This window comes from Pomacea canaliculata, linkage group LG3 (genome assembly GCF_003073045.1).
Source record: "Pomacea canaliculata isolate SZHN2017 linkage group LG3, ASM307304v1, whole genome shotgun sequence".
NCBI classification, from domain to species: domain Eukaryota; kingdom Metazoa; phylum Mollusca; class Gastropoda; order Architaenioglossa; family Ampullariidae; genus Pomacea; species Pomacea canaliculata.
The window spans coordinates 16,292,531-16,313,700 of record NC_037592.1 but is presented as its reverse complement, the minus strand read 5'-3'; the positions used below and the strand labels follow the sequence as shown (position 1 = coordinate 16,313,700).

Here is a 21,170-nt window from a genome sequence, read left to right as displayed (position 1 = left end):
TAAGAAGTAAAAGAGAGGAAGAAATGAAAAAGCTATGCACCTTCTAAACACAAGTTCACTGGAAATTAATAAAATGCATGCACTTGATATTTTAAACTTGCAAGGAAAAATTCAGCACATTAATCAGTAAGCTTCTGACAAGTCAATTTTAAGTCAGATGGGATTGGTGTTGAACACTTCAGATGGAAGAGAAATTTTGATAAGACTAAGTTACAAAACAGTTAATCAACCTTATAAAACTTACTAAATGAGATGTTTTCTAAATAAGATCATTCTCATCAGTAAAGACAACCTAGAAGTGAGGAATGCAAATTAACTACTGATTATCACAGAAGAAACTTTTTTTGTATGCTTACAGACCTTGAAAGGAACAATAATGTTGTAATATTATAACATTATAATAATAATTAAAGTATTTCTGAAGCATCCACTCTTCAAATAGCAGTTCATAGCACCTGCTTACAAACATTCATGCACGATCACATCTATAAATATAAAACAAGAAGCTGAAAAATATATGAAAAATAAAATGTGTACACAGTATTATCTGTAGTAAATATAGGAAGATGGTAGCTATGGTGAAAGAATAACATAAGATTTCAGAAAGGTTTTTGAAAAATGTAGGTTTCAGGTGGAGGGGTAGATTGGTCAGACAGAAAAAGCATTACAAAGAGTCTACAATGATTCATGGACCACAAACTGTAATGATGCTTCAATGAATAAAGCATTCAAAGGCTAATGGCACAATAGTATTGCTCTATTACAGTCAGTTTCTGTACACTAGTTACATGCTGAATACCCGAAGAAAGGCTACTCACACTAAAAGAGTCTTTCTGAGCTGGTATGGGCACTTTTGCTTCCTGCCAGCCTTGTTGCTGGTGTCCAGTCAATGCCCACAGAGCAATCTGTCTGCTGTCTACATTCTGGCGAATCCAAACTTTCAGTGTCCCAATGCTCGATCCATACATGTTGTAAAAGAAGTGTAAGCAACTTGCTGATCCATTGGCCAGCATAGTGCTCACAATTCGACCCTTGTCCCCATTCACACGTGGTGAAGACGCATCAGCATACATGTATTTCCCTAATTTTAGCATAAAAATTAAGATAACAATGAATTATCGAAAAGCACAGTAATTCATTATAGAAAAGAATAATTATATTTTTCAAACTGTTACATGTAGAAGAAGATGCTGTAAACATAAGAAAAGCATAATACAAGGGATGAATGGCAGAAAAATGAAGAAAATTCTGTCCCATGTTATAGAAATAAGTTTTTAAACAAATTTTTCCTCAAGTAGCCAGAAGCCCCTCTACATTAGCCTGTAGATTTATTGTGAAATTTCCACATCCACAATGATAATTCTATCAGCAAAGTAGAAGGCACAAGGTTGCATGCATCTGGGTGAGATCTTAAACAGTAAAGTCAGTTGTTCGGTCTTTGGATATGTGTACACTGTCAAAGTTATAGCCAAGAGGAGAGCTGAAACTATCTGTAATTAGGTATCTCTGAAGACAAATGTGATGCCATGAGTTTGACCTCCTTTTGTGCATGTTGATATTAGATATTGAGAGCAAAAATGGACTATTCATAATATTCAGTCTTTTGCATTGAACATTACCCAGTAATTAGAAAAACAAAATGTTGCAACCCAATAACCTTCATCTGTGGCATTTGCACAGAGTTAACAGAAAATTCTTTAAGTGGCTGACATACCAATGCTACCATGTTTACAATAAAGGCACAAGATTAAATGTGAGGGTAGAAATAACCTGTTGCATTCTTCATGGTGTGATCACTGAATGGACTCCCTGAGCCTATGAGCCAGTCAAACTGTCCTGTGGGATCTCGAGACCATGATGAACACAGGCCAGAGTCAAATTTACAGTTTGCTGCAACAACAATTTCCAGTAAGAGATATCACACAATCTTTCTATTTTTTCAACTTGTATGCAGGAGCATATGCACAATGAATGATATAAATTTGCACACAAACTGTTTAGGTTCATATGGTTACCAACAAAAGCTGATAATGGGCAGCCAGATGCAGAAACAGAGAAGTCATCAATAGCAACATCTCCCAGGTCTCCGTTGCCACGTATAGCCTCAAAAACCACTTGCCACTGTATGGGATGTGGCTGTACAAGTACAGAGGCTTTTTGCCAAGATGTCCCTTGATCTCCTGAAACATATAGTACACTCTTTTAAAGGATAGGACTAAAAGCACAAGTGGTAAATTAAACAATATATATATATATATCAATAATATATATATTTTAATATATAAATAGATACATAAATATGCACAGAAAAGCTAAAAAAGAGAAGACATGAAGCACAAGTCAAGCTTTGTCTCATTATGCCATAATTCCAAGGCTACAAACATTTACCTGATAATGACCAAATTTTTGTTTGCACTCCATTCCCCTGAAGCAAATAGAGATTTAAGATGCCAATGTTTGTTCCACTCATGTGATACCAGAAAGTTACACACAATTGTTGTGTGTTCTTGGCAATGAGGAAGGACTTCAGCAAGGCATTATCACCTTGCTTCCTGGGAGCAGAGGCTTCAGCATACATGTAATGTCCTGTCACGATAGAATGACATTATTTGTCTTGTAAAAAATATTTAATACAGTAAAACAAAAGATATCTTACAATGCATGGAAACATTCATGAATTGAATGAATAGCGTAGACACAAAAACAGCTGATCATCATCAATGAAATGTGTTATCAGTTTCAATGATGAATGTTGCAAGTTCACGCTGTAAATGAGACCATTTCTCAACTCTTTCAGTAAAGTGCATAAATATCAAATGCATCCATATCAGCCAGGATTGCCCATCAAGTAAAAAACTACTCTGATTTACAAATCTCATTTTCAAACACTTTTCAGCTTTGAATATTTTTTGAATATTTCTAGAAAATATTACTGACATTAAAGTACAGTCCACTAATGATTTGGATTTGATTTCAAACCACTAATGCTTTTCGTTATCATATTTTAACAATAGCATATGTGTACCTGTCATTGTTCCATAGGTGTGGTCATTGTTAGGTCCAGTGTGTGCAGTAGATGTGACCCCTGAGAGGCGGGTCCAGTCAAATTTGTCTCCCTGGACCTGGGTGAACCCACAAAGATCTGCAGATTCAAAGTTGCAGCTGACTGTGTTTGAGGTGTTGGACCCAGTTGTGGAAGCTGTAAACAGAGAAAACACATGGAGCACCCTGGTAGTTTGTTAGAATAAATTGTCCACTATCATGTAATGATAACATTTTTGCTAGGTAGCAGTCCTTCCATTGGTTTCAGCAGAGATAATCATGGGGCCTTAATAGGTTGAGAGCTGGATATGTTCTGGAAAAAATTTAATTAGTTGTAAGGACTAAATCATAATGGCACCCTTGTTGCACTCAAGATTGTAGCTAAGCAAGGAGACATGGTACAACAGAATATATCCTCTCATAGGTTATGTAATGAGGCATCTAAAAGACAGTCACTTGCTCTGTATGTTCCTGTTATAATAAACATAAGAAAAGAGAAAAGTGTAGAGGGCCTGGAAAAAGGTCCACTGCTATTAAGGCCAAGTCACAGCATATTGAGGGCAAGTGGGTGACTGCATGACTAACGATGAAGAGGATTGACAGTGTTTTGGAAAGTTCAATGGTTAGGGGAATAAGTAGTTGATTGGGAAAGATTTGGCTTTTCATTCAGAGAGAGAGGACTTGATGAACTTTTGCAAGTCAGTCATTAAGACTGTTTCTGAGACTCCATGTCAGGTGTTATAAAGAGGACTGACCAGGAATTATGTTACCAACATATCTTGTACTTTATGGAGATAAAATAAACCAGCTCTGTACCCAAAAAAGCTCTTTTGTGCTGTGTTTCTTGCACAACTGGCCCATCCTTAAGTAAGAGGAAACATTATGCTGGTTACACACCTGTGTATATGCACATAGGCAATTCAAAAAGAAAGGAAAATGAATGATAAAATGAAAGAAGTATTATGAAATTTGTTTTATAATTTGTCAAACTTCAGGTTCTGACTCAAAGGTGGGAAAGAGACATTCATCCATTCTGACAATTTTCAGATGTTTAGTCTGATATTTTTGGGGAGTTGGTTTTTTGCTTACCTACACCACAGATGCCAGGTTTCAGGCTGAGGTCATCCAGTGCAATGTCCCCTTGGTAACTGATGCCACGCACACCTTCAAAGACAATCTGAAATAGAAAGATCAGGCTAATGACATCATCATATGATCACAGGCTACTGACATCATCTAAGCTCACACACACCTGTACATAAGCTCAGTTTATTATTTCTCATTCTGCTCCATGATACAGCTTTGTATTGGAAAACCTTCTTAGAACAGGCACCAGAAGTATCTGACTTCAAAAATCAGAGCTTCTTCAAATAAAACTATGTGAATGCTTTCAGAAACATTTAAGCAGTATTTCCTACTCAGATTCATTACTAGAAAAATAGGAATATGAAATGAATTACAGGTTACTACGTTAGCAGTTCCATCTAACAATTTAAAGCTGACATAATGTGGTAGATGCTGACTTAGAAACCAGCTGTAAGAATGATTATGCATGAATGACATAAGATTAATTGTGAATGATGAAAATAAGAATTGATTTTAAAAAAAAAAAAGGGGGGGGGATAGAGGTTTATTGGCAGAGAGAGGTTCCTTAAGAAGACAGCACGCATAAAAAAAAGAGCAAGTTGTAAGTTGAGTTCCACCATCAATTATTCCATGAAAAGCACAGCTGAGGACTAGCTTCAGAGGCAAAGAGTTTGTTTTGGGCTTGCTCTGCTAGGAAACCATTCGTCATAATAAAGGAAACACAATCTATAGCTAGACATGAGCATATCTTTACCAAGTGGGCATGTGTGTAGATTTTAGAATTGATCATTCAAAGATGTTATGTCTGACATCTATTTTACAAAGTTACTTACATTGAAGGGTGTGGAGATGGTGGGAAGGTCCACTTTTGCACTGAACCAGGCATTACCCTGATTGCGAGCTCGTGTCCACACTGGAGTTGATGGGATGGTGTTACCAGCCATGATGTAAACATTAAGATGGTCAATACTCTGTCCATACATGTGGTACCAGAAGGTCAGACAATATTTCCCTGACGCCACTGTGGGTGACACCAGGCGAGCTTTGTCTCCATAGTGAAGATTTCCTGATGTCTCAATGTACACATAGTATCCACCTAAGAGCCAGGAAGCATTTATCTTATTATTAAGCGAAATGTGAAATATCTGCTTGAAAATTTATGAGTAGTAGTATGTTAATGTTGTGGTGACAAGAATATCACTTAAAATATAATTAGGCTGACCCCAAAATGCTTGGTTTGAAATCCACAAATTAAAGAATTAAAAAAATGGGAACATAAATAAACATCCCATTTGCCTACAACATTCACTTTTAAGAAAATACTATTTTCTTTTTTTCCTCTTAAGATGTTGAAGGTACATAAATGATAAAAAAAAAATGAAAAAGCATTTTGTGACAGACTATCAAGCACCTTACTGTGGTTAGCTTGTGTGTGGTCACCAGTAGGGCCAGTACCATTGGTACTGGTAGATCCTTTGAGCCGAGTCCAGTCAAACTGATCATGAATATCCTGAGTCCAGCCACAGAAATTAGTTTCAAAAGAACAGTTGAATGGTCCAGAGCTGATCCCTGGTGAAGGAGTTGTTCCCCTTGTGGGCGGAGGCCCTGTGCTTGATAGTGCTGCTCCAGGTGGACTCACTGAGGGAAAATGATGAATAAATTTTCTTGCCAAATGCAATACATAGATAAAAAAATCATACCAAGAAAAAATAAATATAAATATATTCACATGGGGAAATTCTGAAAGATTACCTGAGGCATTACAATGGATATAAACTACATAAGAAGGTTCCACACCCTGCTAGTCAACTAGCTGCCTGTATAGCTCACTTTATTGGTCAGCAAGGCCAGTAACATAAGATTGAGCAACAGAACTGTACAACTGACAGTCATCTACTTAGGAAAAGTATGACCACCAGATGAATGACAGAACCTAGAGGCTGCAGACACAGATATACATCCTTCAATTCTGATGTGAATTTTAATAAATTCTAATGTGAATCACAATATCACAAATCAATAAATCATACCTCCACAAGAGCTTTCAGTAAATGAGATGTCATCAATTGCTATGTCTCCTGTGAAGCTTGTGCCACGACGACCCTCAAAGATGACAGCATAATTGGCATTTATTTTGGGAATTGATGCTTGTGCATTCTGCCAGTTCTGTCCCTGATTGCCTGATAACTGCCAAATGGTCTGGTTTCCCCCATCTGTAATTTAGTCATAAATAACTAGGTTCTTAGATGCCAAAAACTTCTCTGAAAGACTCTTCTGATAAAGAAAAAAATTTTGTGTTGCAGTTTATTGTCTTTGGAAGCAACCCTGCTCAAATTAACATCAATTCATATACTCCTGCATTGATTGTTTTGACTAAATATCATATTTCTATACAACTTAAATGCTATCATGTTTTTTTTTTACACATAAAAAGCTCACATCACGTTCTCGTGTCTTTATGTACATGTATGTGTGCAAAAGTGTTAATGTTAATGTGGGAACAGCATCACACATCATAAAAATCCACGCACCAGGAATGCGAACAATGACTCTCAACATGCCCACTGTTTGTCCATACATGCTGTACCAAAAGTGGATGCAACGTCCACTAGAAAAAACAGGTGGAAAGGTCTGACTGACTAACCAAGCTTTGTTTCCTATCACACGGGGTGCTGATGTTTCGATGTACAAATATTTTCCTGTTGCAAATAAAATATTTTTCATGAACTATCAAACAGAAAAGCAGGCTACACCTCAACTGAAAAATAGCTTTATACAGTAACTAATTTCATATTGCTAATTACGATTTTGGTTTCTTTGCTTAAGGTTCCTCAAAAAATGTTAATACAGAATTTTATCCTGCATAAATATGGATTTTTTCATCTCATTCAACGATTCTAAACAGTCACTAAGCTGTACCAAATACCTATAGGAGTTCCAAGGGTATGATCAGCTTTTGGTCCTGTGCTATTAGTAGCAGTGCCAGCTCTGTTCATGGTCCAGTCAAAATCATCTCCTTGCTGGATGTTGGTCCAGGTGCACAAGTTTTGTTCAAAGTTGCAGTTTCCTTACAGAACAAATACATTTATTCATAAATTCTACATATTACTGTTCGGAGATAAATCAATTCATGTCATCACTTTTGAATATTACTTTTTATATGCAAAGTATCTAAAAGGGCAAGACTCAGACTGCAACTGACAAATTACAACAGCATTTTCTTGGCTCTTTATAACAAACCTGGAGAACGGCATTGTCCTTGAAGAATGCTGACATCATCAAGAGCAATGTCTCCTCGAGGGCTGGTACCAATAACACCTTCAAATACAATCTGTCCAAAAATAATATAAACCGATATAATGTTCAGCTCCAAAATATATATCATCTGTATGCCTGGCATCATTTAAAAGAGAAACTAATATCAAAATGGAAAACAGTTTCTAATTTAACAGAATTATTGCAAGGTACATTTTCTGGGGGAAAAAATTGAAAAAAAATGTATATAAAAGAAATATTAAAATGATGCTAGCTATACCTTATAGCCTGAAACTGTTACAGATTGTGGAATGGTCACTTGTCCAATTATCCAGCGATTGCCCTGATCTCCTCTGCGACTGAAGATAGGACGTGGTAAGGCACTGGCAGCTGATGTCTGTTGAAATATTTCCACTTCACTAATTTTCTTCTAACATCATCAATACATATTTATAATGCAAGAGCTTACAAATATATTCATGTTGAAAATGTAATGTACAGAACAAAAATAAAGCATATTAATTTTCTAGCTCACCTTTGCATAAACATTGAAAGTTCCAATGCCATCACCATACATATGGTAAAAGAACTGAAGGCACATGTCACTATGATCAGTATATGTTGGTGACAACAAACGTGCTTTCTGGGTATTCTTCTGTTTGGAAGCATCAGTGTACATGTAGTGACCTGAAAAATGTTATCATTATATACTGAGACACTGCAGGTTGTACACATCTTTAGCAAGAAGAATACCTAAATCCAAAGTGAAGGATAAACAAATTTTTAACACTGGAAGTAAGGTTTCATATAAGCATAATCTCTCCTACTTATGCAACTGAGTAACAAGATTTATGCCTTATAGAATATGCTGCACAAAAACTAATGACCTCTTGAGCACAAAATAACCAATCTGTGACCAAGATCTTAGCAAACATGATCAAAAAATACCATTTGAAGTGCCATAAGTGTGATCATTTGATGGCCCTGTGCCAATGGTAGCTGTAGCTTTAGTTGTTTGTGTCCAATTGAAGTTGTCTGTAGTATCCTGCAGAAAGCCACAGATATTGCTTTGCCTCAAAGTCACAAGCACGCACCGAAGTACCTGGACTGACTGTACCCAACGCAGGCGTTGTGGACACATTGGCACCTACACATGAGTACTTGAACTTATATTCTGCTATCAAAGGCTTTTTACAATACACAACAAATCACAAAAAATTCCTTCCAAGCCTAATTCCACAAAATTAGTTACACAAGTTACCGTTGATTGTGAAAAGAAATATTTTTAACCCACTTAAATGGCATATCAATTAAAATTTACAGTTTTTTCTTAGGCCATTTACTTTTACTTTTGAGCAAATGAATGTGATCCATGAAGTGATGAAAGCATTCAGCAAAATATTTTAGGAGAATTTTAAGCACTTTTTAATTTTATGAGTTCAACACCAAGCACCATCCAATTATATGCGCCTTCTCCCTCCTGATACTTATTAATTACTATTTGTTGAACTTTATCTAGATGTACTTCATTCTAGAAAATGGTTCCAACAGCAAATATTAAAAAATCCTAAGACAAGAATTAATCTAGCAGAAGCTTATATACCAAAGTCTGACATTACTAATTTGTGATGCTTGTCTGAATATCTCACCTGTGCATGCGTTGTCTACCAGCAGAATGTCATCGATGGCCATATCACCTCTCATACCATTTCCACCTATACCCTCCAGCACTACCTAAACAGGCAATAACACCCACAATGTTCTCAAGCAAAACTGATTTTTCCACAAATAACTTTTCAATGCAAAATTGACTATTTACATTTAGCTATACCATAAATTTCAGTCTATTGAGCCCACCTGTTTATAAACCGCACCCACTAATTTTTTTAAATCTTGTTTTTTTTTCACAAATAAGCCGCACTGGTTTATAAGCCACAAATGTATACAACTTTTTCAATGGCCAGGTCGATTGCCTTCAATTTGAAACCATAGAAAGGCATTTTGTCTTGTCTTTGGAATGATGAGAGTGTGCTTCAATAACTGACCTGATGCAGCTTTGATTTCAAAATGTTAACACTGTAACAACATGAACAGTTAACACTTTAACATGGAGGTCATCGAAAAATTAAATGGAATCTGAAAAGTCTGGAAAAAACTCGCACAGTTGTTTAAGCTGCAGGGTTAAAAGCTAGGGGAAAAAGTTGCGGCTTAAAGTCCAAAATTTACGATATTAGGCAACGCTTAAGGAAATAAGCTGAAAGAGCACAAAATATGCCTTTTTCTTTCAATGACAAAACAGCGTGAATAGTCCTAAGACTGAAATGCTTACAGCATATGGCACTAAGCCCTGAGTGACAGTCACACCAGCTTTAATCCACTGGTTGCCCTGAGAACCCTTGCGAGTCCACACGAGAGAACCAAGTCCTGAGCCAGTCTTAATGTAGAAGTTAAGTGTTCCAGTGCTGTCTCCATACATGTGATACCAAAAGCTCAAACACTGCGTTCCCATACGTGGCTGGATTGTTTTACTGACAATGCGTGCAGTTGCATTGGTGGGCTGCTTGGACACATCTGTGTAGAGATAGAAGCCATCTGCAAAAATAAAAAAGTGTATTAGTCAAGTTCACTCTTTTATTTCATAGCAGAATTGTGGCATTCTGTACTGCTTTAGTATGTACAAGCTTCTAAGACTAATTAGCTCTGGAAAACGACAGTCTTGATGCAGAAATCTATTGATGAATGCAGTGTCTAAGGTAAATCATGAACACAGATACAAACAATAAAAATGTCCTGAGTTTTAATTTTAATAACCCTATTAACTTAAAGACACTTAATTAAGACATACGCCCTGAAGTGTGGTCTTGCTGAGGTCCTGTGTTATTAGTAGATGTTGAACCCTGGTGACGTGTCCAGTCAAAGTTGTCGTTCCTCATCTGTACCCAGCTGCACATGCTTGTGTCAAAGTTACATGACACCGTGTCTTGCCCTAAGAAAAAAAATACATGCACACATAAATTTCCAAAATATGAATTGTGCTATTTTATGCAAAACACACTGCTTAAAATCAGCACAATCCAGCTTAAAAAAATCACAAAAGAAAATAATTTGAGTTTTGGATCTGGAAAACATGAAAGGGACCACGAATATAGCTATGACCAATAAACATATTTAGAATATCATGAACTACGCTTGAAGAAGGGTTGCTTTTACATACTTGAAGGAGTTGTCACTGTTGGCTTTGCTGAATTCGCAGTTGTTTTTATTGTAGGCAAAGTTACATATGAAGGCCTGGCGTTTGTTGGTACATCTGAAATATTTATTTGTTAATTTACAGACATGCCCACACTTTCATGTATCCACATACAAATAACACAATTTGCATACTAAATAGCTAGCCCCACTGACCAATATATATCTGGCCCAAAACTACTAAGATTAGCAATAAATTAACTTTTTTTCATATTACACAGGCTAGTAAGTTTTCATTCATATATCCCTTCGACTCCTTCAGTAATTTGCCTTTTCTAATAAACCCATATTATTTTTCTCTCCAAACTGCTTCATTTACAAGAAATCATTGGTTTAAATATGAATAAATTATCTTAAAAACATGTTCATGGGAATAAATTTAGGAGCTATCAAAACATACAGGCACATGCTGAATTAATAAGCTGAACATCATCAACAGCTATGTCCCCAGTGACATTTGTTCCAATGGTTCCTTCAAAGAAAATCTGAAAAATTTAAGACCCGTGATATCAACAAGAATTTGTCCCCAGTTTTGAATAAGAAAAGAGAAAACTATAGAAACTTAAGATAATAAAGGAATAAACAGATGTTAAAATGGTAGAAAATTTTTAGCAAGTCCTTCACAAGACAAACATTGTTAGAAAAATTTCTTTTAAGTTTCAGATATTTTGCTAAAACTAATTCACCTTATATTTTAATAGTTATTAAACTAAAAAAATAAGCTCTGCCACTGTTAGAAGACGATTAAAACTACTTTTGGAGATTATTTGGGGGCCTTTTAAAAACACGATGGCTAATAATAATGTTTAGAAAAACACTAAGAGAATATGTCAAGACAAATCTGTTTCCTCTATCTACTGCCATATAATGGTTTCTTTGTGCAATTTTGGGTGTGAGGTCAGTCGATGCAGTGTTACCTATCTACTCTGCTTCACTATCATGTTGATCCTATGGATGATTTGATCTATGGTCAAGACTATTCTGGGGATTAATTGATTTGTTTTATCGCAGATTAATGATGACTTTGTAGATCTGAACAGAATCTGAAACTGGTAAATATATCTTCATCTTTGGAAAGATGTTACACTACCTACACCACTACATTTGCCACTTTTGACTATTGTGATCTGTTAAATTCACTTGATACTCTTGTAACAAAAAATCAGAAATCTGTCTTCCATGATATTATTTCTGCAGAAAATTTTAGCAGTGTTTGAGCAATTCAAATAGCACTAAACCATAATGTTGTACATAAACAAATCTCCAACGCATGAAGGATGATGACAAGTTGAACTCGTGTCGAAAGTATTACATCAGTGGACTTATAAAGCTTTCCTTCCTATAGTTTGCAAACTGATTGTAGCTTTTCAAAGCATTTCACAGATTATCCTTTGTGCAGCAAAAAACTGATTGGTACTGTTTTATGACTAGAATAGTTGTGTGAATAGGAGCATCTGCAGCCTTAATTACAGTTATTTGTAATTACTTGTAAAGTGCCATGGGCCTGCTCGTAGGGCTGGGATATAGCACTATATATGGGAACTTCATTATTTGCTATTATATGTTTAGTGTGTAGTTTACAGAGCTTCTTTTACCTTAAATGCTGTGTTTGTGGATGAGACCAGAAAACGTCCATATTTCCACACATTTCCCTGATCACCAGATAACGTCCAGAGTTTGTTCATGGCACCATTGCTCAGCTTGACACCAACACTTAGCGTGCCCATGGTAGATCCATACATGTTGTACCAAAAGGAAACGCATCGGACACTACTAGATGGAGGTAGGATCTGGCTAAGAAGGAGAGCTCTGTCACCTCGCTTCTGAGGAGGACTTGCTTCAATGTACATATACGCTCCTTTTAAACAAGAAAAGATGAAATATTTTACTTAGTCACTTCACACAACAGCAGAAATATAAGGAAATTCTGGAAAAATGCAAAACCAAAAAAAAAAAGAACATGTTGAACTGGCAAGGAAAACTGTTGGATGAAACTTGCCTGTAGAATCCCCATGTGTGTGATCATTGGATGGACCAGTCCCTTGGGTAGACGTATTTCCTGAATTTCGGATCCAGTCAAAGTCATCGCTATACTGGTCATTTGTCCATCCACACAAAGTCTTATCAAAGTTGCAGTTACCTACTCACAAACAAATCATGCCAAAGTTCAAAGAAAATAAAATAATCACTTTTAAAAAAAGAGCTCCATATAAAACTTGAAGCTTGACATTTATTTTTCTACAAAGACATATGCAAGATACAAAAATTGACCTTCCCTTAACCAGAATTGATTATAAAATATATTAAATAAATTATAAAATTATACTAAATTATAGTTTACAGCTGATTAGATCATAAAAGGACAGAAATAATAACTTTGTGATTTTTTTTTAATAGATAGGAGCTTGACATAATGGCATTTTATAGTTGACTTATGGATGATCTGAGCCACTGATCCACAACAGCTATATGTGGGGACATGTATAATCCTACAAAATAAATGGTCCCTTGGTTCTGCCTCTTATTCTATAATCTGTACCTGGAGATGCACAAGCTCCATTTTGTAACAGAACATCATCAATGGCAATATCACCAAACATGCCATTTCCTCGTTGAGCTTCAAAAACAACCTGCACAAATTAAGTTTTTGTTAATAGATAATACAAAGTGAATTCATTAATCTTAGTATAGTGGTTTCTAAGAAATTTCTCAGAATGTCGATTTCATGTCAATGCTTCTAATGGACAGATATAAAAGACAAGAAAGAAAACATGTTTTGTTAATCATCGAGGATATCACATTTTAAACGAAGGTCCGTAGCATCGTGGTAGCCATCATCCAACAAACAAACAAAACAAACAAACAAACAAAAACCGCGAAAGCGAGTACAGCAGCCCCACCCCACTTCGATCCACGACACCAGTAAAAAGATGTTCAGCCCGTGAACGATCGAATGACGTTCCATTCGGTAAATCCTCATTGTTACACATGCATGCAAATGCGACTGCTTATGAGATCGCCATTAGTATATTTACTGCTACAGAAAGCATTAGACTATATTTAGCGGAACAGCTAGTGTTCTTTATATGCTTCTTCAACGTGGTTTAATTAATTGCTTGCTGTACACTGTGTCAAACACACGGCCCGCGGGCCACATCCGGCCAGTCATCAAACTTTACCTGGCCCGCGAAAGTTAATCATTGTTAATGGCCGGCGACGAGAAGTGCAAACGACAGAAAAGTTCACGTGGAACACGGCAAGCGACGTGATGAGTGTAGAAAACGTGTTTTCCACTTTTAGAGAAGTTTGTATACACTACCAACAGTGCTCTAGTCAAGCTACCACCGCACCTGAGGGGATGGTCAAGGCGGGGCCCATAAATCTGACCTGTGACACGCTGGGTTGAACACGGCAGCGGGAGGAAGATTTTGAGTACATGTACCTGTCACGAAAGAGTTGGGGTAGGGTTTCCACATCTGTTTTTACTCTAGAAATGACGTAGCTTCTCTCTCTAAAGATTACGTCATTTACGCGGGTTACGTCATTTACGCGGGTTACGTCATTTACTCGGGATGGGAGCTTAGGCTTGTGGTGACTGTGAGACGTGATTGGTTGTGGTGTGTCAGGTGGCTCGAGATCAAAGGGTGACTATAGGGACACCCCACTTGTAAGAAGAGGCAACTCAGCCTCGGACTAATAGAAACTCGCCACTTTCTGAATTCGAGCTGGCGAGCGGGTCCAGCTCGACTCTCGAGGAGACGTTGATGTAAGATTTCGCCCCCTGTGTGATTGAGTATGACACCCCTGCTCTACAGGCAATGGCTTTGAAAACGGAGTGTGTGTGTGTGGAGGAAGGAGGAACGAGCTTATTGGTTTTTAAAAATATTTTTCTTCTAAAATGTATTTTCAGACAGGTATGTTTATCAATGAACGTAGATCTACGTCCATGGTTTATCGGACAATGTTTACGTCGTTTTTCTGATGTATAATGATTTTCACAGATGCTCCGACCCTTGCATGGGCATCTCTTGAATAAATAAAGATTTTTTCTCTCTCTCAAAAATGTCTTCATCTCATTCCCTTATAACGTGGATAAAAACGTCCAACACTTAATTAAGATATCTCTCATCCAGTGGCATCTATATACATATATATTGTGTAAGAACGGTAAGGGAAATCTTTTCCAAACACATTTTCATTTCCTCCATTGAGCTACCTAGCAATTTTTATGTTTCCATTTGATCGACACACTTTCTGAAAACTTATTATTTTGGCATGTCTTACCGCGTACTGCCCGCCTGCTGGAATGGTGACCTGCGCAACTTGCCAACCCTGCCCTTGGTTTCCACTTAAAGTCCATCTAGGTGACCCATAATTTCCCCCACTGGCGTTGGCGGCAAAGTAAACGTTGAGGTTACCAACGTTACTGCCGTACATGTTGTACCAGAACTGCAGACACCTGGCTGTCGATCCCGGGTATGTGGGAGAAATGAGGCGCGTCTTGGTACCGGCAGCATGGTTGTCAGCCTCCATGTACATATAGTAACCTGTCGATGGAAAGCAGTGTAAGTGTCGATTCTAAGAGGTATGGCGGATTAAGGGGTAATTTCAGGCTCTTTTACCATAGTTATATTGCCCATCATCCAGTGAAGAATGTAACCTAGATTCTGTGTAGACTGCTCCTGGTGTATGTGTGTGTGTTTCCTATAAAATGTATGTTCTACTGTCAATGCCATTGATACTGTTTATGTAACATACTTTGTTATGGGGATGCTAAGTTCTCCACTATATTGCAATCATGGGGACAAGCTAACTCAGATTTGTCAGGATGCCATCACTCCATCATTTAAGATGCTAACTTACCGTAGTTTGTATTCATCGTGTGATCACTGTTGGGTCCTGAGTGGGAAGAAGCACTGGGGCCTGCCTTGCGGACCCAGTCAAAATGGTCTCTCCGGTCTTGCCTATAGCCACACAAGTCTGAGGTCTCGAAGTCGCAGCTGAGAGCGACAGGGGCTGGCGTGGGCCCAGTGGTTCCTGGCTGCCGAGTGGGTCTGAGTATGGCTGCAACAGTAGTCGAGACAGCTATGTTAATTGTGTGTATATATATATAATATATTGATGAACAGGTCTGAGTGTGGCCGCAAGAACACCCAAGGCAGCTACCGTGTATAATCGAGACGTAAACAACAAAAACAAAAGGCTTGCCAAAGAGGCTAGAGACGGTACTTGCACTTCTACAGACTGATGCACGTGTAACATGCATTTATTGAAAGGTAAGAAGACCGAGCGATAGAGGAAATAGACACCACCATCCATCCTCGCCCCCATTTCTACCCCCAGGAATCAGGAAAGAGGACAGCACCTAGGAAAAAAGTAAGAACTTACCCTGGGCGGGGCAGGGCCCAAACCTGTAGGAAATGTCGTCAATAGCGATGTCCCCTTTGACACCTCGTCCTTTTGCGGCTTCGATGACAATCTAGAGAACCACAGAAGTGCCAGACATCATTAGTGTTTGAAATAACTTAATTCGTGTGCTTTCACGACGAACACACACACATGTATACTAGTAGATATGCATTAAACACTAACCTCAGCCTGTTGACGAAGATCCCACGAATAATGTGAGCTTGTAGTCTAGTAGAATATTATCTGCTGGTAAGAATTACCTATGACGGTGATGTCAAACATTAGTTTAAACCCACCTCCTCGTGAAGGATGGCCGTGATGGTGATGCGCGCCTGCAGCCACACGTTGCCTTGGTCACCGGAGCGTGTCCACAGTCTCGTCTTGTTGTGGTACAGCGTCAGGGTGCTGACGTGCTCCCCGTACATGTGGTACCAGAACGTCAGGCACGTGTAGTTGTTCCTCCCAACAGTCAGCAAGGGGCTGTACAGCTGGGCTTTGGCGCCCTCCGTGCCTTGGGAGCTGTCGAAGTAGATGTAGGAGCCATTTCCTGCAAATGAGCAAGAGCATACTTGTAGTACATTCATTTGTTGATCATTTCTAACTCTTACTCAAAGTAACTGGAAACTAAAACAACACGATAATGCTACATTAATGGTGAAACGATGTTGTAATCGCGTGCGTGTGTGTGTGTGTCTGTGTGAAACATATACTGCAGGCAGGCTATTTTCGGATTTGGAGAGTCAAGTTCCACGAGGTAGAGAAACAACTCCCAAATTGTATACATTTCACCAAAACGGACTGGTACTATCCTCATTATTTTCTTAATAAAAGATATTTTATTGAAATCGCTTTATTTTGTGGTTTTAAAGTTTTTATCTGTTGTTTTTCATTTGGCATCACAGGTATTGAATCGTATTATGAGTAATATAAAAATTACAATAAAGTTTATTCAATCAAAATTCACAAAGTAAATATAGTGTATGAACTTGCTGTATGTGAAAGGAGTACTCAGAAAAAGTTGGTTAGGATCAAACAAATCACGTGGATTTCCACAGCACACACAAACACGCACGCGCGGATGCACGCACGCAAACACAAACACAAAGAGCGAGACAGAGAAAACGTGAAAGGAAGTGTACGATTTACAGAACACATCATTATCATCTTACTGCTCGGGTTGATACTTGATTGTTCTTAAAAATTTTGCTATTGACTTCTTTCCTTTTATTTATTATGATGGTAAATATTTGAAAGACTGAAAGAAGTAAAATTAATTTCTTCGTTTAGGTGCTTACTGCCCGTCGTGTGGTCAAAACTGGGTCCCGTGTTTGGTGAAGGGGTGCTGCCAGACCGTCGCCGCCAGTCCAGGTTATCGGTTCCTGTGACCTGCCTCCACTGGCAGAGGTCTCGCTCAAAGTTACAGTCCAGTACCTGACCTCTGCTGGCTCTGACTGAAATCATAATATTTCACTGCCGACTACGCCGATGAAGGTTCTTTGTGAATTTAGCTCTAAGTTCAAAACAATGTAAGTCAACAAGGTCCGGTTATCAGCACCAGCACCAACACCAAAACCAACACCAGGTCGTCATGCCCACGTCGTCATTAATGATCTCCACGAGCGGAAGGTGTGAGTGTAGGTAGGAACTAGGGAATACTCTTGATTATGAGCTTGACTACGTATGGCCGCATGTAGTCGTTATGGACACCTGTACAGTGTACGTTTAAAGGGTATTAAAACGCATCCGTGGAGTGCAGCCTAACAGTGGGAGGTCGATATGACAACTGCGGGTGAGAAGAAGTTTTCATTTTTTCTTTTATTTCCAGTGTGAAACGTGGCGGGACAAGCCACGAAGGAAGAATCTCTTCAGCTTCTATATATTTTAGCAAAACCTCTTGTAATGAATTCAGGTGTGGTCATATGTACTTTGAGCGATGGGGCGGGTCAGTGAATGATCGAGTAAATGAAGAAACGAAAGAACGAGAGAAAGAAAGAATGAAAAACCGAAATGAATGAACAAATTGATGATTATACACGAAAATCCAAAACCGATTCTTTTAGTAATTGATAACTGATAACTGATAACCGATAAACCGTTGAATAGAAAAGGAAAATTGTGCTAGAGTCAGCACACAGAACAGGTAAAGTCTCAGTTTTAAGATGCTGTATGATGAGGAGAAGTAGCCAAGAATTATTGAACTTCTCGGATTTGACTTCTACGACAGGAGTGACAGAACTTTAGCCCGAAATTACTAAAATGTGCAAGGTCTCTTTTAACAGTCGTATCTCAAACTGTTTTGAAACCAGAGAAATTTTCACTTGCAGTTCAGTTAAAGATGGCGGACAAATACGATTAAAAAAAAGTTTTGGAGGCCAGATGTGTATGAGAAAATTTATTACACAAATCGGATATTTTGTCCACGGAAGTCTTTATTTCGATTAAAAACAAATTCATTTTTTAAAATCATTGGTCCTTGTGAATAATCAAAAAAAGACATTAATTAGAAATGTAGAACTTCAATAAACTGTACAAACAGCGTTTTGAATTCATACGTATTCAAGAACTTAAAAATGATTTCAAAGCAAAGTCCAAACACACAATTCCAAATTTTAAAGACGTGTTCCTACCCTGTTTACAGGTACAAGAAGTCTTACCTGCAATAGCAAGAACCACAACCAGGTGGAACACACAGGCTTTTCTTCCCCCCATGGGAAGCGATGTAATGCAACGGTTCAACCTGCACAAGTCTGGGTGTTATTCAGCACTCTATACCTGTGCAGTTTTAGCAAGCTAGAAGAAAATGAATGTGAATGGGCGTGTGAGTAAGCCCATTAAAACCGGAATAAAAAACTAAGAGTTGTTATCAGACGATCGAAGGGACAACTGTTTCCAACCACACCTCTTCTGAGGGCGATGTTCCAAACAAACATTTGTCATTAAATAAATTTTTATTCAACGGACCTTCCTAATATATTTTCTTGTGATATCAACACACACACACAAAAAATCTGTTCAAGCAGCAACTTCACTTACAAGTCATGCCTATAGTGTTCCCTCCTCCAACCAACCAGCTGACGCAAAAGTTACTGTAAAAACTGTTTCTTGGCTTCTATATCATTCCGTCATTAGCAAAAGTAGGCGTTCTGAGTCACAAGAACAGTAACAGATTTTTTTTTTCAAATATTGTAAAATACCAATTCACAGCATAAACAAGTTTTCGAATTTTTTTTTTATTTATTTATTTTATTTTGTTTTGTTTTTTGTGACTTTCCCGGGGAGTCCCAAACAGGTCAAGACGAGAGAATGAGCTGGTGAACGGGTGAGATTGCCATTTTTTAACGAACATTGTCAAACTAACATATTTGAGAAGCAAAAATGTACCAAAGGTATAGGTTAAGAACTATACTGATATGATCTGTTATCATATAAAGGTGCAGTAACTTGTAACTATTGTCCCCCATTATCTCGTCAGCACTGTTCACTACCAACTGGTCCCGGCACTCACAGCTGTGCGGTCAAAGATGGCGGCACTGATTGGCTGTTGCTTGGTCAATGCAGGTCACAACCTAATCACATTTCTTTGATAAAGACACTAATTTTTACACTGCAAAACCTGTCACCGGTAGATTTGCTTGATGACGGCACCGTATAGCGAGAATAGGTTGTGTAATTTCTTCTGCTACCACCATATACCTCGCGGAAAATTGATCTTTTCAAGTTTTATTGTTATTCCCATAACTCGATTGAATGCAATAGAGAGTATAAAATGACTGATATTGAATTGTTTTGATTTTGAATGTCTTTGTTTAATTTGTCGATTGGTGATTAAGCTGTCGATCTTTAACTATTTGGGATTAAGAATGAGCAGCTAATAATAGAATTTGCAAAGCGTATATTCCACGTATGGATGCGAACTCAATGCGCTGCACACGAAAGACTAAACGAACCGACAGTCAACCATACAATAAACATAAGCGTCAGCTAAAATAATGTCATGACAGAAATGTGAGACTTTTGTGTCAGAAGTGATCGAGGATCTTTGGGGAGAGCAGTAAACTTGATCATGCAAGATATTTCTTCAAGAGGTATACTGTACTTGTCATTATAATATACCTGTTAAGGTAATGCATATAGCCGTCGGTGACTTAATTTTATAAGCGAATTATAATCATTTGAATACATCTTTCTTTCATAATCACATGAAAACCAACTTTCTTTCACAATTATATATGATAAACTGATCGACATATTTGTAATCATATAAAAATCGACTTTCTCTGATAATCAAATGAATCCCGTCTTTCTTTCATAATCATGTAAAAATACGGCCTTTCCACAAAGTTATTAATAAGGTATATTGTAATATTTCATGGAATTAATCTTTTTTCGTAGCTTAATCAGACATGGGCAGCTTAGCATGATAAATTTATCCTCTTCGTTGATATGATATGGGGCATGTCTTACTTATATTATTTTTTGTGGCACACTGACTTGCAAACCTCGAATGTGATTACTATGATTATAAGGTCATCCTATTCTGAATATTACATAATCTCTTGTGATTGTGATAAGCGGTTGAGTAATTTTTCAACGAGTTTTGTTTCTTGTATGAGTTGCATTGTCGTTTAGCACTGAAAGCAGCATAAATGTTTTGATGCTACCACCGTGCACGCGCATGTGTATGCATGTGTGCTGCACTCACGCACCCCCTCCTTTTTTTCGTCATGTTTGAGTGCGAATGTCGTTTACTGTCATCATGAAGTTTGCCACCCCCACCCCCTCCCGCCCGCAAAAAAGCCGCGACCATCTTCCTACGCCACTGTTATTGTCAGAAACTCAGAATACCTAAAGGCATATATATATGTGACATAATGTCTAATATTACACATAAAAATCGACCCATGCCATTTTTCAAACCGATTACTTAAAAAAAAAAATCATATGAAAACCCATGCAGTTGTTTAAATAACTGCGTCACTGATTAGTGTAGTGTACACGTGTACCTGTCGAGACACTGTGATACACTTATATCTGCTCCGAAACTATGCCCTGCGTCCTCATCGGATATCAGAGATATAGATACAGAGAGTGGAAGAGTAAAGATAGTGAAGGACAGAAAACTAAAACGG

At 37.8% G+C, this 21,170-nt stretch overlaps 2 protein-coding genes across 2 annotated transcripts in view; both read right to left on the bottom strand.

Moving 5' to 3' along the window:
• Nucleotides 1-9,747, bottom strand: part of LOC112558571 (MAM and LDL-receptor class A domain-containing protein 2-like) — a 45,276-nt gene extending 35,529 nt beyond the window's left edge. Inside the window, exons 1-17 of the mRNA XM_025229111.1 lie at nt 9,713-9,747; nt 9,033-9,117; nt 8,332-8,530; nt 7,919-8,070; nt 7,664-7,780; nt 7,369-7,459; nt 7,055-7,195; nt 6,660-6,827; nt 6,159-6,341; nt 5,545-5,766; nt 4,962-5,224; nt 4,132-4,219; nt 3,026-3,199; nt 2,389-2,586; nt 2,016-2,180; nt 1,771-1,890; nt 819-1,081 (exon numbers count right to left, since the gene is read on the bottom strand). Of these exons, the coding sequence (XP_025084896.1) occupies nt 819-1,081; nt 1,771-1,890; nt 2,016-2,180; nt 2,389-2,586; nt 3,026-3,199; nt 4,132-4,219; nt 4,962-5,224; nt 5,545-5,766; nt 6,159-6,341; nt 6,660-6,827; nt 7,055-7,195; nt 7,369-7,459; nt 7,664-7,780; nt 7,919-8,070; nt 8,332-8,524 (2,538 nt within the window). The 5' untranslated portion in view covers nt 8,525-8,530; nt 9,033-9,117; nt 9,713-9,747. The remainder of the gene's footprint in view (nt 1-818; nt 1,082-1,770; nt 1,891-2,015; nt 2,181-2,388; nt 2,587-3,025; nt 3,200-4,131; nt 4,220-4,961; nt 5,225-5,544; nt 5,767-6,158; nt 6,342-6,659; nt 6,828-7,054; nt 7,196-7,368; nt 7,460-7,663; nt 7,781-7,918; nt 8,071-8,331; nt 8,531-9,032; nt 9,118-9,712) is intronic.
• A 5,504-nt stretch (nt 9,748-15,251) lies between these two features.
• LOC112558589 (MAM domain-containing glycosylphosphatidylinositol anchor protein 2-like) lies at nt 15,252-19,712 on the bottom strand. The gene is made up of 5 exons (XM_025229130.1): nt 18,696-19,712; nt 17,337-17,492; nt 16,338-16,588; nt 16,021-16,111; nt 15,252-15,696 (listed from the first exon to the last, which is right to left on the bottom strand). Exons 1-5 carry the CDS (start codon nt 18,748-18,750, stop codon nt 15,479-15,481), a joined length of 771 nt encoding a protein of 256 aa, XP_025084915.1. The 5' UTR covers nt 18,751-19,712; the 3' UTR covers nt 15,252-15,478.
• Between the last annotated feature and the right edge of the window lie 1,458 nt (nt 19,713-21,170).